Raw genomic sequence first — 19,264 nt, forward strand, 5'->3', positions numbered from 1 at the left:
CACTACATAATGATCAAGGGATCAATCCAAGAAGAAGATATAACAATTATAAATATATATGCACCCAACATGGGAGCACCTCAATACATAACGCAACTAACAGCTATAAAAGAGGAAATCGACAGTAACACAATAATAGTGGGGGACTTTAACGCCTCACTTACACCAATGGACAGATCATCCAAAATGAAAATAAATAAGGAAACAGAAGCTTTAAATGACACAATAGACCAGATAGATTTAATTGATATTTATAGGACATTCCATCCAAAAACAGCAGATTACACTTTCTTCTCAAGTGCGCACAGAACATTCTCCAGGATAGATCACATCTTGGGTCACAAATCAAGCCACAGTAAATTTAAGAAAATTGAAGTATGTCAGGCATCTTCTCTGACCACAACGCTATGAGATAGAAATGGATTACATGGGAAAAAAACCATAAAAAACACAAATACATGGAGGCTAAACAATACGGTACTAAATAACCAAGAGATCACTGAAGAAAGCAAAGAGGAAATCAGAAAATACCTAGAGACAAATGACAATGAAAACACAAAGATCCAAAACCTATGGGATGCAGCAAAAGCAGTTCTAAGAGGGAAGTTTATAGCTATACAAGCCTACCTCAAGAAAAAAGAAAAATCTCAAATAAACAATCTAACCTTACGCCTAAAGGAACTAGAGAAAGAAGAACAAACAAAACGCAAAGTTAGCAGAAGGAAAGAAATCATAAAGATCAGATCAGAAATAAATGAAATAGAAACAAAAAACAATAACAAAGATCAATAAAACTAAAAGCTGGTTCTTTGAGAAGATAAAATTGATAAACCATTAGGCAGACTCATCAAGAAAAAGAGGGAGAGGACTCAAATCAATAAAATTAGAAATGAAAAAGGAGAAGTTACAGCAGACACCGCAGACATACAAAGCATCCTAAGAGACTACTACAAGCAACTCTATGCCAGTAAAATGGACAACCTGGAAGAAATGGACAAATTCTTAGAAAGGTGTAACCTTCCCAGAACGAACCAGGAAGAAATAGAAAATATGAACAGACCAATCACAAGTAATGAAATTGAAACTGTGATTAAAAATCTTCCAACAAACAAAGGTCCAGGACCAGATGGCTTCACAGGTGAATTCTATGAAACATTTAGAGAAGAACTAACACCCATCCTTCTCAAACTCTTCCAAAAAATTGCAGAGGAAGGAACACTACCAAACTCATTCTATGAGGTCACCATCACCCTGATACCAAAACCAGAGAAAGATACTACAAAAAAAGAAAATTACAGACCAATATCACTGATGAATATAGATGCAAAAATCCTCAACAAAATACTAGCGAACAGAATCCAACAACACATTAAAAGGATCATACACCACGATCAAGTGGGATTTATCCCAGGGATGCAAGGGTTCTTCAATATACGTAAATCTGTCAACGTGATACACCATATTAACAAATTGAAGAATAAAAACCATATGATCATCTCAATAGATGCAGAAAAACCTTTGACAAAATTCAACACCCATTTATGATAAAAACTCTCCAGAGAGTGTGCACAGAAGGAACCTACCTCAACATAACAAAGGCCATATATGACAAACCCACAGCAAATATCATTCTCAATGGTGAAAAACTGAAACATTTCATAAGATCAGGAACAAGACAAGGATGTCCACCCTCACCACTATTATTCAACAAAGTTTTGGCAGTCCTAGCCATGGCAGAGAAGAACAAGAACTAAAAGTAATCCAGATCAGAAAAGAAGAAGTAAACCTGTCACTGTTTGCAGATGACATGATACTGTAAATAGAGAATCCTAAAGATGCCACCAGAAAACTACTAGGGCTAATCAATGAATTTGGTAAAGTTGCAGGATACAAAATTAATGCACAGAAATCTCTTGCATTCCTATACACTAATGATGAAAAATCTGAAAGTGAAATCAAGAAAACACTCCCATTTACCATTGGAACAAAAAGAATAAAATATCTAGGAATAAACCTACCTAGGGAGACAAAAGACCTGTATGCAAAAACTATAAGACACCGATGAAAGAAACTAAAGATGATACCAACAGATGGAGAGATATACCATGTTTTTGGATTGGAAGCATCAATATTGTGAAAATGACTATACTACCCAAAGCAATTTACAGAATCAGTGCAATCCCTATCAAAGTATCAATGGCAATTTTAACAGAACTAGAACAAAAAATCTTAAAATATTTATGGAGACACAAAAGACCTCGAATAGCCAAAGCAGTCTTGAGGTAAAAAAACAGAGCTGGAGGAATCAGAATCCCTGACTTCAGACTGTACTACAAAGCTACAGTAGTCAAGACAATACAGTACCGGCAGAAAAACAGAAACATATATCAGTGGAACAAGATAGAAAGTCCAGAGATAAACCCACGCACCTATGGTCAGCTAATCTATGACAAAGGAGGCAAGGGTGTACAGTGGAGAAAAGACAGTCTCTTCAATAAGTGGTGCTGGGAAAACTGGACTGCTACATGTAAAGGAATGAAGTTAGAACACTCCCTAACACCATACACAAAAATAAACTCAAAATGGATTAGAGACCTAAATGTAAGACTGGACACTATAAAACTCTTAGAGGAAGACATAGGAAGAACACTCTTTGACATAAATCACAGCAAGATCTTTTTTGATCCACCTTCTAGAGTAATGGAAATAAAAACAAAAACAAACGGGACCTAATGAAACTTCAAAGCTTTTGCACAGCAAAGGAAACCATGAACAAGGTGAAAAGACAGCCCTCAGAATGGGAGAAAATATTTGCACACGAATCAATGCACAAAGGATTAATCTCCAATATATATAAACAGCTTATACAACTCAATATTAAAGAAACAAACAACCCAATCCAAAAATGGGCAGAAGACCTAAATAGACATTTCTCCAACGAAGACATACCAATGGCCAAGAAGCACATGAAAAGCTGCTCAACGTAATTATTAGAGAAATGCAAATCAAAACTACAATGAGGTACCACCTCACACCAGTTAGAATGGGCATCATCAGAAAATCTACAAACAACAAATCCTGGAGAGGGTGTGGAGTAAAGGGAACCCTCTTGCACTGTTGTTGGGAATGTAAATCGATACAGCCACTATGGAGAACAGTATGGAGGTTCCTTCAAAAACTAAAAATAGAATTGCCATATGATCGAGCAATCCCACTACTGTGCATATACCCAGAGAAAACCATAATTCAAAAAGACACGCACCCCAATGTTCATTGCAGCACTATTTACAATAGCCAGGTGATGGAAGCAACCTAAATGCCCATCGACAGACAAATGGATAAAGAAGATGTGGTACGTATATACAATGGAATATCACTTAGCCATAAAAGGAATGAAATTGGGTCATTTGTAGAGATGTGGGTGGATCTGGAGACTGTCATACAGAGTGAAGTATGTCAGAAAGAGAAAAACAGATGTCATATATTAACGCATATATGTGGAACCTAGAAAAATGGTACAGATGAACCGGTTTGCAGGGCAGAAATTGAGACACAGATGTAGAGAACAAACATATGGAAACCAAGGGGGAAAGCAGCCAGGGGTGGGGGTGGGGGTGTGATAAATTGGGAGATTGGGATTGACATGTATACACTGATGTTTATAAAATTGATGACTAACAAGGACCTGCTGTATAAAAAAATAAAATTAAATTTAAAAATATTTTTAAGTACATATTGTATTATTTTATTTATATAAAATTTAAAACAGGCCCAACTAATCTCTAGTGACAGAAGGCAGATCAGTGCTTGTTTGGGATATAGAGATTGAATACCAAAAGGCAGGAGGGAACTTTGGGATGATGGAAATGGTCTATATCTAGATTATAGCAGTGATTACACGAGGTTGCATACTTGTCGAAACGCATCTCACTGTACTCTTAAAATGGGTGCAGTTTGTTGTGTGTAAATTATACGTCAACCTGATTTTTTAAAAAAGATCCTGTTCCCAGAGAGCTAAAAATACGGAATTTGTAATAACTTTTGTTTCAGACACAGTCTTTGATAGGGTGCTTTTAGCGATTTCATAGATTTTTTTTAACTTTTGCCTTTTTCCTTTACAGTTCTTTTTTAATTTTTTAATTCTCCAATCTAATGTGTTATATGTTTTTTACTTTAGAAATTAAAACTGTTATCTGTGTAATATTTAATTTTACAGTGTCCTATAGTGTATCAGTGCTCTCATACACATTATATCACCCACAACCCAGAAAATTATTTTAATCCCCGTTTTATAGATGAAGATTAATCAAAACTCAGAGAAATTATGCAAATTGCCCTTTTCATGTGTTCTCTCTTGTCCTCTATTTAATCATTTTATAAAACAGCATATTTCCTTATTTTTTTCTCTTTCGCTAGTCTCTTTAAGGATTTACCTGGTTGTTAGAAGTAAAATAAACCAATTAAAGTCTATCTTGGTTTACAAGAGATATATAATGAAAACCTTACAATCTGTGATCTCCTTGAGGACAAGGACAATATTAATCTCTATGTCTATGTCCTCCTTGCTTAGCACAGTGCTTGGTGCCCTGTGAATGTTTGCTACATGAGTTTCATTGTTTTCGAAAAATAATATTTCGTGTGCCTCTGCTCATAACTTCTTATGAGAAGTTTCTAAAATGCTTTTGAAATCTTTTCCTAGAATTGGAAACATTATCTCTTTTTATTTATTTGAAAACTAATGAAAAACATTGAAAAGTAAACATCTCCCAAGAGTAAGCACCTTCCGTCATACAACAGCCCCACAAAGAAGTCACTGCCAATAATTTGACGCCTATCTTTTCTGACTTCCCCAAGTTCATGCAGACATTTCCAACTATATGTATAAATATCTTCCTTTTTAAAAATGTAATCATGCTATAGAAATTGATCTGGAGTGCAAGCTTTCTTCCCATTTAGTTTACCATGGACACCTTTCTAAGTTAGCACATATAGAGGCACACCACATTCTTTAATGACTCTGTAGTATTCCAGAGTATAATTTTTACTCCATTTATTAAGCTATCTCTCTATTCATGGACATTCTGATTGTTTCAATTTGTTTTTTTAATAAACTTATTTATTTATTTTTGGCTGTGTTGGGTCTTCATTGCTGTGCGTGGGCTTTCTCTGGTTGCGGTGAGCAGGGGCTACTCTTTGTTGTGGCATGCAGGCTTCTCATTGCGGTGGCTTCTCTCGTTGCGGAGCACGGGCTCTAGGCATGCGGGCTTCAGTAGTTGTGGCACCCAGGCTCAGTAGTTGCGGCTCATGGGCTTTAGAGCATAGGCTCAGTAGTTGTGGCTCACGGACTTAGTTGCTCAGCGGCATGTGAGATCTTCCCGGTCCAGGGATCGAACCCATGTCCCCTGCATTGGCAGGTGTATTCTTAACCACTGAGCCACCAGGGAAGTCCCTGTTTCAAATATTTTATCAGTAAAACAGTGCTGAATGATGTACATAGAAGTTTACATATTCATTCAGCTATTTTAAGTGAGAAGAAATATTTGGACAAGACTAAGCATTCTCCACTTTTGGCATGCCTAATGATTTCCAACTTTGTTTCCGTTTTATTAAGAATGTGATTATTGCCTGTCTCTGTATGTTTATTTTCCATTCAAATAATTGTACAAATACCGCTATCCAAGGATGTCATTCCTTCCCTAATTGAACAGCTTGATGAAAGAGAGCACATCTTATGGCATCTACCTATCTGCTGGTGTAGGAAAGTGAACTCAGTATTTAAAAGAAAGATTAGCATGGTTGCTGGTGTGTGATGGACAGAAGTCAAGAGCCATCCATCAGTATTTTAAGTAGTAAATTCTCTTAGGGCATGTTCACTAGAAGCAGAGTCAGAGTCCAGGATTCTCGTGCAAGAGACTAATTGAGGGGATGCCCTCAGGACAGTCTGTGAGGAAATGATGGAAGCAGGAAAGAGCAAGGGAAGAAGCTAAGCAGAAGTGTCTTTCAGCTGAGCTGTAGCCTCCCCTGGTCTCCAGAGGGAGCTCTGGAGTGTGAATGTCACCCAGAGTTCCGTTTTGTACCTTGCACCTCCACAGCCAAGGGGGGAATAATCCTCTCCCGGCATTTCCTACCCAGGCAGCTCCATTAGCTGAAGGCAGTTCATAGAAAACGGAACAGCTGTGAGCTGTTACGAGCCAAGCTCAAAGCAGTGGAGCGAGGAGTGCACCAGCCTTATAAAAAGTCTGGAGAGGCACTAGTAGGTCGTCTTGCCTGGAGTCCTTTCCCTTCCCCCACGGTGCCGTCTCCATCCACTGAAAGTGTACTCATTCTTCAAGATCCAGCCCCAGACCACCTGCACTGTGTAGCTTTCCCTAATCACAGCAACTGGATTTGAAAGGTGTTGCAGTTAACTTTTATAATAGTAAATTTTTAAAAATCAGAATGAAAAAATACTCTAAAAAATGTGTTCAAGTCCTGGCATTACAATCATATAGTAATTTTCTAAACCTAGGAAGCAGTTAAGCCTCTTTGAGCTTCAGTTTTGATATTTGTAAAATTCTGGTATTACCTGCTCAATCTACTTCACCAGGTTGTTGTAAGAGTGAGATGAAATCTTGTATCGGAGAACTTCTTACATTATGTACCCACGTGTACAGTGAAGACTTCCCTTAGTCTCATGTAGATGAACCCCCAGACTTGGAAGTGCATTCTTGGGGACATCGGCTTCTTGCTGTCACTGTGTGTCCTCCAGATAGCACATACTCCAGTCAGTTGACTTGAGCACAAATGAGTCACTTTACCTGGATGTAAAAATTTATCAAGGCAGCCAATATAATATTTGTGTTTCCTTAATAGCACACCATTTCAGAAATTCTGATTTGTGTTATGATTATTTTGGATTTATATCCTGTATCCTCTGTTAATTTTTAGGTTTCTGAATGGGAAACACATTTCATATACTCCTTTGTTTCATCCATGCTACCTGCCACGTAGTCTTGCATGTGGTAGATATTAAATAACAACTTGTCAAATAAGGCCGAGAGGTTTTTTAGGGAAGACTTTACTAGCTTCTCTAGGGCTAGGACCCTTAATTTGTCCTCAGAGCTCATAGTTTTGAGCCTTATCTTAACTAAATGAGAGGCAGGATAAAATGGTTTATTATAATCATTCTAGAGATGTGGCTTTAAGTGAAAAGCACCTAGTTAAAAAGAAACGCAATTTAGAGACCTTTTATGTAGTTTTAGCCTCCCTTAACTGATAGCAGTGAGAGAATCCTTTAACAGAAAAAAAAAATGAATGAAGATATGAAAACCGACTTGAATAATTTATCTCTAATAATATTAACGTGCTGAAATGAAATATATAAACTAGTTTTTTAAGACTTTTAATTTAGTAACTGATTTAGTAATTTCAGAAGCTTTCATCATCCTGGAAGTCATTCTCTTCTTTTCCTAAAATTGTAGGTGTATTTTTTATCTCTGTGTATAGGACCATTTCACTTCTCCGGATGAATACGATGACCCCACTGTGCTCTATGAAGCCATTGTGTCTCATGAGAAGAACCTTGTCATAGCCCACGAAGGGGACCCTGCGTGGCGGAGTGCAGTCCTCGCCAACTCACCCTCCCTGCTTGCTCTGCGGCACGTCATGGATGACGGCGCCAACGAGTACAAGATCATCATGCTCAACAGACGCTACCTTAGCTTCAGGGTCATTAAAGTAAGGTTTGGAGGCACGCGTTTGCCTCTGAAAACAATGGAACTTAGATAACTGTATCCAAACTTTTAAAAAGTAATTGAAACTCTTTTATAGAAAACAAAAATAATGACCATACTACATTAACGTTTATTGTTTTTGAGCTCTTAATTTATTTTGTCAGTAATTTACTCTGTCCTCTGAAATTTTTTCATGTGCCATAAAACCTTACATTTTTTGCTTATTTCTCTCTTGCCTGTTATATTTGCTCTTGGGGAAACATCTCTTCCTAAAATGTCAGCACTGTATTGCTAATAAGATGTGATGCCTAGGTTGCAAAATAATACTACAGCTTGTACTTCACAGTAGCTAACTGTGAATGGTTCGCTCTAACTTGCTTTTTTGTTTTGTTGTTTTTTTTAAGCATCTCAGGGCTTTAGGAGGCTTAATCTCTGACATTTTATTTTGATAGTTTGTAATGTTTTTTCTTCATTTAATCAGCCCCCAAAATCACAAACATCCTTTCGACTCTAAATGTTTGTTACCTCTCATTTCTATCAAAAATATTTATTATCTTAGTTACAAAATTCAGTGCCTCACCAATTTAGAAAACTAAATGGACTACATTTTACTTGGTATTTTTACAAGACAGCAGAGGGAAGAGCTCTGTAGGTGTTTATTATTTAATAGCCTAATGACAGTGGAAAATAGTTAACTCCTGTTCAGGTGTGACCTGCTTATATTTGTTTCCTGCTTTTCACAGTTGGTTATCGTAATGTCTTTTATGTCCCTCCCATTTCCACTCTTCTGTTTATATAAATTTTATTCTTGGCCCCTTAACCTAATTCCCCTGTGTTCTGGTTTTCAGGTGAATAAGGAGTGTGTCCGAGGCCTTTGGGCAGGGCAACAGCAGGAACTTGTTTTCCTACGTAACCGTAACCCGGAGAGAGGTAGCATCCAAAATGCCAAGCAAGCTCTGAGGAACATGATAAACTCATCTTGTGACCAGCCTATTGGCTACCCGATCTTCGTCTCACCCCTGACAACTTCTTACTCTGACAGCCATGAACAGCTTAAAGAAATTCTTGGGGGACCTATCAGCTTGGGAAATATCAGAAACTTCGTAGTGTCAACCTGGCACAGGTGAGCCCTAGGACTGCCTTTTCCAGTGGTGGTGTGTCCTGACCCGCTTAGTCTAGGCAGTGTGCAATAGCACCACCTGGAAAGATTGTAGGAAAAGTACAGATGCCACGGCACAGTAAAAACCTGTTACACCTGAGCTTCATGAAGTAGAATCTGAGCATTTGTATCTGCAAACTCTTATTAAGTAAATCTAATGTACAGTAGTCTGGTCAGGAACCACTGCTCTAGCATTTAGTAGAGTCTTGGATAATTCCCTCCTTGTTTTTTAAACTCTCTATTGCAGCTTATTGCCACTATTAGAATGTGTGGGTCAGCAAACTGGGCAAATGAGAGAAAAATAAAAGAAACTGGTGCAAGTCGATTACATTCTTTTTGTATTCCGTTCCAGCAGTAGGGGGAGCATGCTGTCCATGTTGAAACTCCTCCTTGTGAGATGCAGAGATACTGCTGCCATTTTAACAGTTAGTCAGCACTCACATCTCAAATATTTAGTGTTTTCAATTATGCACATGAATTTTTTTCCTCTGCCTTTTGTGTGGTAAATTATGATATATGGTGCAGGAACATCATAATTTGATGGATGGCAAAGAAAAATCTCAGATTAAGAGTTGTTCAGATCCTTAAATATCAAAACTTAATCCAAAACAAGACTAGAGCAGCAAACTCAGAAATAGGTGTTTTAAAATTCTTCCAGGAATACCCAGCATTAAAGAGTAAAATTTCACCATTTTAACGTCTACCCCTATTCAAACAGAGGGAAGAATACAAACCAGGGTAGTGTTCAAAGAAGTTTTCTTTTCAAAAAATACATGTTGTGCTGGAATTGCCTTGTTTGCCCAGGACTGAGTGGTTTTCTGGGATGCAGGACTTTCAGTGCCAAACTGAGACAGTTGTGGGCAAGCCAGGACAGTTGGTCACCCTACGTTTTAAAAAAGAGAAGAGGGCTTCCCTGGTGGCGCAGTGGTTGAGAGTCCACCTGCCGATGCAGGGGACGCGGGTTCGTGCCCCGGTCCGGGAGGATCCCACATGCCGCGGAGCGGCTGGGCCCGTGAGCCATGGCCGCTGAGCCTGTGCGTCCGGAGCCTGTGCTCTGCAACGGGAGAGGCCACAGCAGTGAGAGGCCCGCGTACCGCAAAAAAAAATTAAAATAAAAAAGAGAAGAAAAATTATTACAGCAGTTCTCTTCAGGTGTGCTACAGAATAAGTTAGGTTTAATTTAAATCAATTAGGTATTCGTGGGTTGTATACAGTGACGAGGATACTATTTCCAACTGAGATCTTAATGGAACAACTTGTTATGTGCAGTTCTTTGTTATGGTCTAGAAGAGATGATAGAGTGTAGTGTAAAAGTGAAGTTGATTAGAAGAACGGAGGCAGTGAGTATGAGGGAGATACGCAAACATCATAGACTCTTTTGCTTCTTAATGTTGATTGCCCCATGAAGATTTCCAAAGGTGAACATTAGTAGCATTAAATGTTCGGAATACAGTACCTATCTTGAAGTGATCTTGGGACCATGCCTCCTACTCCGGTGTTTGTTCCTAGGTTAAGGAAAGGTTGTGGAGCTGGCTGTAACAGTGGTGGCAATATTGAAGATTCTGATGCTGGAGGTGGAGCCTTTTGCACTAGTAACAGTGCGACAACTGCCAATGATCCCCACAGCAGTGCATCCCAAGGAAGCACTGGAAACCCAGGCCAGGGACCGGGAGCAGGACTCCATCCGCCTGTCACATCTTACCCTCCAGCACTAGGTAATGTGAAACAGAATTATGTGTGTAATGTTAGCCTCTCAACTGTGGGGTTCAGGTAGTATGTGTGTATAAAGAGGGTGACATATTACCTACTTGGAAATATATAAATAGTATGTTTTGTTTGATTCCCAATAGGACGTTATCCTACTTGTTTATATTAATCATTTAATATATATAAATATACACCATTTGAAATAGCATTTCTTTGAAAGTATCATTTTTAAAGGCCAATGATAGTTAACTAATATAATTTACTTCTCTCCTGTTGAACAACGATTTGGTTTCTTCTGAGTGTTGTAATAATCTTTGTATATAAATCTTTGTAATCACTTATTATTTTCTTAGGCTGGAAACTTTAAAAATGGAATCAAGTCAAAGTTTATGAGAATATTTAAGATATGATACATAATGCCAAAAATCTTTTCAGAATTCTTTTTTATTTCTTTTACACCAATTGGTACTCTGACCAGTCGTCTAGAGGAATGCCCAGCTTTGAGTAGCATTATTTCCACCTCTGCTGCCTGCTCTCAGAGAGACAGGAGAAGGGGGGTGGTCTTTAGTTGCAAATTTTTAATTTGCATTGCTCTAATAATACCTGAGGTTGGAAACTTTTAAATGAGTTTATCAGATCTTCTTTCTGAAGTACATGTTAAGTCTCTTGCCCATTTTTCCACTTGGTTACCTTTTTCTTATTTGTATATTCTGGATTGGAACTCTTGGTCAGTTTTCTGTACCACAGACATCTTTTTCCATTCTGTATCTTGGCTTTCCCTTCTCTTTCTGTGAAGAGTGGCTTGCCTTTTTTTGTTAAGTTCTTAATTTTTGTGTAGAGCAATTTACTGATCTTTTCCTTTTGATTAATACTTTTTGTATCCTATTTAAGAAATTTTTCCTTATCCCAAAGGAAGCTATTCTTTTACTAATTTGCCTTTTACATGAGAGCTGTAATCCACCTGGCATGCAGCAGGACTCAGATCTTACCTGTTCCCGGATGGCTGGTCGGTTGATCCAGCACTGTCCTTTCCCCCTATGTTTTGCGTGGATCAGATGAAGTGTTAAAAACATTTACTTAAAATGATTCAAAAAAATGTAATGGCGCTGGAATTGTTAAGACTCTAAATAGGTGTGTGATCGACATTTTGTTATGTTCTTTTTTAACTTCTGAGTGAAAACCTAAAACTGCCAGTGTGCTTCTTTAAATATACCTTTTACTTTTAACATTGATTAGCTCTTTTTATTTTCAGATTAAAAAGTACATGTTGTTATTTTTCAATATAATTGATAATAATTTTCTAATAATCTTCACATCACTCTTCACAAATCTGAAGAATCCTATCGAGCCATTAGAAAAAAGGACACAGGATAACCTACTATTTAGTATCACTGATCATTCATATTCAGTAGTGATCCCTTAATGTACATGCATATTACAGTGTGGCATCACTGTGCCTCTGTAGGTAGTATAGCTTGTCATTAAAAAGGGCAAGGGCATTAATACTGTATTTTGAGAAATAGTAGCTACAGAGCTTGCCACATAGTAGATCCTTAATAAATATTTCTCACTGTCTCATTTCTATGAGATATTCATGTATTCTGAAATATTTCAGTGAAAGAAATTTTAGGATTTATCTCAACCTAAATACCTGCTATTTCCTATAAATTATTTAATTGTATTTTTTTATGCCCCAGAATTTGAATTTTAAAAAGCTTCAGCAAATAGAAATTTTGTTACAAAAACCACATAAGAAAATAGATCTCAGATATTTATCTCTTTTTGGCAACTTTAAAAGTTTTAGGTATAAATATTAACTTCAGTAAATTCACCAACTAATTTAAGGTGCGAGGCTTAAGGGAGAAAGTCTTAGAAACTACTGAAGAAGCAGTTGTGTTTGGGTCATCCCACTGAGAAGGAGCGCTGCTGTTGTTTCTCCCTCCCCAGCCGCTAGCCACAGCTCTCACTCTGTGCAGTCCAGCCTGGTCCGGCAGTCCCCTGCCCGGGCCTCTGTAGCCAGCCAGTCGTCATACTGCTATAGCAGCCGGCACTCATCTCTCCGGATGTCCACCACGGGATTTGTGCCTTGTCGGCGCTCTTCCACCAGCCAGATATCGCTTCGCAACTTACCGTCATCCATCCAGTCCCGCCTCTCTGTGGTGAACCAGATGGAACCCTCCAGTCAGAGCGGCCCGGCCTGTGTGCAGCATGGCCTGCCTTCCTCTAGCAGCTCCAGCCAAAGCATCCCAGCCTGCAAGCATCACACCCTTGTGGGCTTTCTTGGGACAGACGGTGGTCAGAGCAGTGCCGCTGATACGCAGCCCGGCAACACCTTAAGTCCTGCCAATAATTCCCATGCCAAAAAGGGGGAGGTGATTTACAGAGTCCAGGTGAGTAAGCCCACGGTTCTTCTTGCACTGTTTCTCTTACTTGTTTGTTTTTATTTCTTGTTTTTTTGAGTGAAGGACTCTTGTGAAGACACACCGTATATTGCTTAGTCTGAAGACTAGAACAGTTTTGAATGTTGAAAAAATGTTTCTGCCAGTATAAAAACTGAAAGCAAGCAGTTTTTCACTGGTGGTATTTGTTCCCTCTTCAGCCATGGTTATGTGGCCATTGCAGTTAAGGTCTCCTAGGAGGATAAAAGGAGTTCAGGTGGCTCTTTAGGTGGTTTTTTATTCCGTTATAGTCAGTGGAGAATTTGAGACACTGTGAAAGAAATTCTGTTTGGGATTATATAATTATTTGTCCTCGAGGGGAGAGTGAATTTTTGAATTCATTTTTGAATTCATTCATTTTTGAATGAATGATCCATATTTATTTATACTGCAGATTGTGGATCCCAGTCACATTCTGGATGGGATCAACCTGTCAAAAAGGAAAGAGCTGCAGTGGCCTGATGAGGGTATTCGGTTAAAAGCTGGGAGAAACAGCTGGAAAGACTGGAGTCCCCAGGAGGGCATGGAAGGCCACGTAAGTTCTCCTATGAAGCTGGTGCTCTGACTTTTTTGTAGCCTGACTGGTATGCCTGGTTTTTAGCTGTTTTATGTACTTATGCTTAATTACCAAACTGAATTACTACCTCTAATCTTAAGGATAGAGTCTGTGAGTGTATTCAGGGTCTCTGCCACTAACTGCTTGTTTTTATTCTGAATCATTAGGTGATTCACCGTTGGGTGCCTTGCAGCAGAGATCCAGGTACTAGATCCCACATCGACAAGACAGTACTTCTGGTTCAGATTGAAGATAAATACGTGACTGTAATCGAAACTGGGGTACTAGAACTTGGGGCTGAAGTGTGAGCCAGTGTTTTATAACTTCATTTCTTTTCCCTCAAAATTCCAAGAGATTGGAAAAAAAGAGGAGCGAGCAGAAGATGCCTGCAGGTATCCCTTTGATCCTGTAGGAGAGACTTGAACATAGAGTGGGCTTGGTTAAGCACCTCTCCTTCGCCCTTCACCCTGACTCCTGTCACTGTCTCCATCCCCAAATAAAGCTGAAATATTTTTTTAAGTTAGCTGCTGAGAAAACATCGTGCATGAAGGATAAAGTTCTGTTAAAATACATCCTTAAAAAAAGTTTTTTCCTATGCATTGCCTATGCTTTAAATCAACAAACTCTTGCTTTCTAAACTATGATCTCATATTTTTCTAATTTTTTTGCCAAAAATAATTGCCATGTTTTGTCATAAAACATGAAATCCATTTACCTTGATTTTTAAAAACAGACAAGTGTAGAAACCTTCAGTTTGACATATAGCAGTATAAAAGTTTAATGTACAGTGAAAAAGACTATGAACAGACATAGATTTATCTTATTCCTTGAGCGCTAAAAACTTTAATGAAAAAAACTGCACTAATTTTTTACAATGCACTATAAAGTCTGAGATTTCTCAGAACATTTATTTATATATAAAAATAAAATACCATTATTTAAATTGCCTTTGGGATTAACCCCTTCCCTTTCCTTATACGTAGCAGGAACTGTGCTGCTCATTTTTCTTTAGTAGTCTGTACTTCATGCCAGTCCATTGGATGTTTCCTTTAAAATGAATACTTAATCTCAAGATACACGTAGCTTCATCACTGGCATTTCCCGGAGCCAGTTAGTCAGTGACTCAGTCCCGTGAACACTCCTGCCAGCTCCTGTGTCCACATTTCAGATGGGCTCCAACACTGTGTGCGTCCCAGCTACCCTGTTTCTCCCACTTGGGGCAAGTTCTGCTGGGGTCAGTTCTGGGAAGAAAATACTTTTGCTTTTCAAAGAAGAAGGTGAACGTCCTGGAATTTAAAGAAAGGATGGATTGCCTTTTATTTTAAGAGTTCTTAGCTCTTGAAGTTATTCACATGCAGTTCAGTTAATCAAGTAAAAGTTTTTCAAACAAAATTATCCAAATGGTGCAGTTCTTATTGTTATATCCCTCTTTAAAACTTGGCCTATTATTTTCCTCCTCTCTTCTTATTCTGTTACTTGAATTTTATTTCCTGTGATTTATAGTGTGTAGCTGTAATTTGAAATATTTATAACTGTGATGAACTTGACTTAATTCATATGTTGTCTCATAACTTAAATTTTATTGGTTTTTTTTTTAAATGTATGTATTCAGGGAAATATATAACTCAGATTTACAATTAGACTAGGTGGGAACTGCAGTTTAGATTTAATTTTCAACATATGGCGTTTTTTAAATCCTTCAGAAAATTTTTCTCCTTTTGTGTGAAACTCCAAAGAAGACCGTACATCTGAGCATTTAGGAGCAGCCATCTGTCTGCCCCCCGTGAATGGAAAGTAAAAAGAAGCAGGTGAAGTTAATTTCAGTCATACATTTTGTTTAGTCCATTATATCCAAAGTATTGCTATTTCACCATGTGGTACTAGCCGTATTTCAGGTACTTGCTAGCCACATGTGCTTAGTGGTTACTGTATTGGACAGCGTGGGTTTAAAGTGTCTTCTGATGAGGTGAGAGGAGATAGAAGCTGTTTTTCCTCCTAATTCTGATGTAGATCTTACAGTATCACATGACACTTCAGTGGAAGGAATGAAAGCTAAGGAAGTAAATAGCTAATATATAGCCTCTGATTGCATTTTCACTCCAAAACCTGTTTACTTTTCCTTTTTCCAATTTTAAATTTTTGTGGGTATTCAGGAGCCAATGTGCCTTGTGTTGAGGTTTCCAGACTTCACACACTTTGCAGAATTTACTGTTGAAAAACTTTTTGTCAAATGATTTACTGAACATTTACACAAAGGTACCCTTTCTAAATTGACCAGTTAAAATGTATTTTTCCTGATGCTGTCATTATATTCTGTGTTTGCCTTATTTTGGCAAATCTACAATATGCCATTAAGGTTCAGGTTCTTCTTTTTTCTTCTGAAACTGAATATATGATCTGTTTGTCTATCTGTATTATCTAAAATCCTCTCAGAGGAATTATGCTCCCTGCTGCTTGTTCCCTTTCTGAGATGAATATGATCTCTTCATGGTCATTGCCTAGATGAGAAGATAAGTGGAGCCTTTCCAGTCTTAAATAGAAGATACTTCATTTTCCTACACAGAGAAAAAGAAAAAACCTGAACTTCAAATGTTTAAGACTAAAACATATAGTCTTTTTAAAATCATAATACTTTTCTAATAATTGCATCAGGGGAAGCATTGATAATTAAAGAAGGAGTCATGTCTTAAAAATAATTGGAACTAAAGTATAATACAGAAATATACACACTTTCATTAATTAAGTTGATTATACATGTCTTATTCAACCCTGTCCCCTGCCACCCCACACCCCCTTGGAGATCAGTGAGCTGTTCATTTAGATTCCCTGCTTAGCCTTTTTGATTAGTATATAAGACTCCAGTATACACACATTAGCATCTTTAGTTCACAGTTGCCAAAACGTTCAGAGTTCCATAATTTGAAAGTAAAAATATGTAATTAAAACGCTAGTTTTTTTCATTTGCTTTAAATAGTTTTATTGATATCTTTCGGGTTTTTTTCTTGTTTGATTTTGCTTTTTCCCCCTTTAGAGAGAGTTCTGGAATAAGTTATAAATTCCTAGCTCTTTTGCTGTTGTTGTTATTCAGTGTTAAAAATCATTTTATAACTCAAATTTTTGGTTAATCTTCCAGTTTATAACTTGGTGTAAGCCCTATTTTTACACCATTTTTCAATACTTGATAAAACTTTATATGTTCACTTTTTTCTAAAGAACTATAATTTTTCCAAAAGTCTAGATTAATACAAGATGTTGATCTTTAAGGGACTTGGGAGAGTAGGTGGTGAGGCTCTATATTTTTAAGGTAAAAGGAGATTAATTACCTTTCAGGAAATTAGCGAACAGACTTCATCAGTGTTCTGCCTTCTTTGAGTTTCCATTACTGGAAGATTAACTTCCATTAGATTTGAAGTTGTTTTTTTTTTAATATTTCAAGTAAATCTGAGATACTTCTACAGACCCTTGAAGCAGAATTAGTCAGACAAGATTTCTCTCCCGAGTGAACTATGGAAAATTACTCTGTGTACCAAATGTCAGGCAGTGAAAATACAAGTTTTTACGTAAGAAACAACAGCTCATTAAAAAGATGTATTTTTCTTCCTGGGTTAGTTTACTTTTCCATCTCATATGAAAATATAAAAAAAAACAGCCTCAAATCTAAGCAAGGGTAGCTTAGCCTTAATGCATCCCACTTTGCTTCTGAGCAGCATCCTTCTGCCTCTGCTTAGGAAATCTTCATGTGGTGGATTGCTGCACTGAGTCCCATTCATCCAGAACTGAGTCTTTTAAACTTACATTTGCCCAGAGGCTAAGGTTATTGTTTTCTTTCAAAACTCTTCCCTCCCAAATATGTGACTTGAGAAGAAGATAACAATAATTTTGCATGAGAATTCTTTGCATTTATGTTTACTAGCTACAAAACTATAAATGGCTGCCCGCATTGTGATTGACTTCTGTGTTTGTTTTCATTACTTTTTCATGAATATGGACACAGCCCCCCCCTTTTTTTTAAAGTCCTCAATATTCATTCTTGTTCTTTTTTGTAGTATATTTTAATCACATAAAATTACTTTGCTTGGACACAGACCAAGGGTAAGATGTCATTCAAGGCTAAGATGATACTTGGAGCCCATTAATGGACTTTGAACTTTCTGTTTCAGTCATATATGGAAATTGAGTTTTATTTATCTGGAGAAAGAGGAAAATTAGCTATTACCATGTATTTGTGCAGCATAAATTTTAATATTATGTTGGATATGTATAGTTTTTTTTAAATTAAGTATTAAAAAACCAGCCTCTCTTTTCTTCACTTCATTTTTTTAAAAAAATCTGGTTCATATATACCTAGTCCTTCTCATTTGTTTAGGTGATTGGAAAGAAGTTAATTATTATACAAATAGATCTGGTAGGTATGTGAGTGAAGTATTAATTTTGTTTGAAACAGATGTATATTTTCTGCTTTGAATCACCTCTCCAGAGTCATCTTGTCAAGAATTATGTGTGATAAGAATTTCTCTTTACTGCCTATCAGCCACATATTCTTTCTGAATTAGAGAAAATAAGTTCTATTTGTGAACTGAACTTCATTATCTGCCGTTTTATGGAAGCAGCATAACATTCTTTGGGGGACCAGAGCTGAGTGTCATCACAAGGTTACATGACAGCTCTCTTCTAAGGCACCCCTATTATATAGGGTTATACCTTTTTTCTATGCTTCAGCTCTGCACCTGACAATTTATGATTCAGAGGATCCAAGCTAGAAGGAAGAAAGGTCATCTAAGATTGTGATAAGGATGAATTCCTGCGTGGTATCTGCACAGATGGGGTGATACCCTGGAATTCGAAGCAGAGTAGTAGTGGAGAATGAGATGGCTGCTCCAGATGACTCTTGGATTTAGCGTAATTGTGGTTAAACACGATTTTTTATATATGAAACTTGATTCTACAACCAAAATAATAGAAATGGGGGAAAAATCATGTCTGCTTATGCTTTTTTAAAGTTTATTATAGTTTAAGTAAAAATAAATTGTAAAAAATGATTACCTTAACCCTGTACAAGTCTGGCAATGAGCTCTGCATGAGGAAATGGAAGAAAGAATACTGAAGATGATTCCAGGAAGGTAGGTGGGAGGAAGGAGAATGGTTTTCCCTTTTCTGATCATGGGCTCTGAAAGTATTCATTGCCTCTACCAGCATTCAGTATAAACCAGAGATAAGAATATATGTACTCACGTGTGTCTGTGAGTGTGTGTGTGCGCGCGTGTCTGAGTGTTTGTTATTCTAAACAGCTTGTAAATACGGTAGATGTTTAAAATGGAAACTAAAAGCTGAGATTGTTTTTTCTTTGCAAATATATTGCATCAAAGATACAGTATCGACAGTGGATAAAACACGGAGGAAATAAATTTTTTTTCATTTTGCCTTCTGTCCATTTTTGTCAAATTAAGAAAAATCAGAGTTTACCATATTAAGCTCTGCCTAGCATATTTTAAAAACATGTACTTGGTTCTGAAAATAATCATTTTAAACAGAAGCTTTGGCCTATTAACATGGGATTCAGCTTATAATAGAAATGTATAAATTTCATAATAAAAGGATAGCTTTTCACACTTGGCAGAAAGGTTGTAGTTTACATCTTCTGAACTTATCTGAATGTGTCCTATTAATGATATAATATCAGATGGAACATGTA

At 37.3% G+C, this 19,264-nt stretch overlaps 1 protein-coding gene across 8 annotated transcripts in view; it reads left to right on the top strand.

The window, feature by feature from the left end:
- The window catches only part of PCNX1 (pecanex 1), a 171,179-nt gene extending 152,186 nt beyond the window's left edge, over window positions 1-18,993 (top strand). For 6 of the 8 annotated variants that reach the window (XM_027111644.1, XM_027111646.1, XM_027111645.1 and 3 more), the window contains 6 exons: window positions 7,486-7,716; window positions 8,561-8,835; window positions 10,381-10,586; window positions 12,526-12,968; window positions 13,411-13,551; window positions 13,740-18,993. In XM_027111644.1, the coding sequence (XP_026967445.1) occupies window positions 7,486-7,716; window positions 8,561-8,835; window positions 10,381-10,586; window positions 12,526-12,968; window positions 13,411-13,551; window positions 13,740-13,880 (1,437 nt within the window). In that variant the 3' untranslated portion in view covers window positions 13,881-18,993. Of the gene's footprint in view, window positions 1-7,460; window positions 7,717-8,560; window positions 8,836-10,380; window positions 10,587-12,525; window positions 12,969-13,410; window positions 13,552-13,739 lie in introns of those variants that run through there. The other 2 variants (XM_027111647.1, XM_027111652.1) reach the window with 2 other exon arrangements.
- The last annotated feature ends 271 nt before the right edge of the window (window positions 18,994-19,264 follow it).

Source organism: Aethalodelphis obliquidens, unplaced genomic scaffold (assembly GCF_003676395.1).
Source record: "Aethalodelphis obliquidens isolate GAN/ISIS:26980383/991018 unplaced genomic scaffold, ASM367639v1 scaffold10, whole genome shotgun sequence".
Taxonomy (NCBI): Eukaryota; Metazoa; Chordata; class Mammalia; order Artiodactyla; family Delphinidae; genus Aethalodelphis; species Aethalodelphis obliquidens.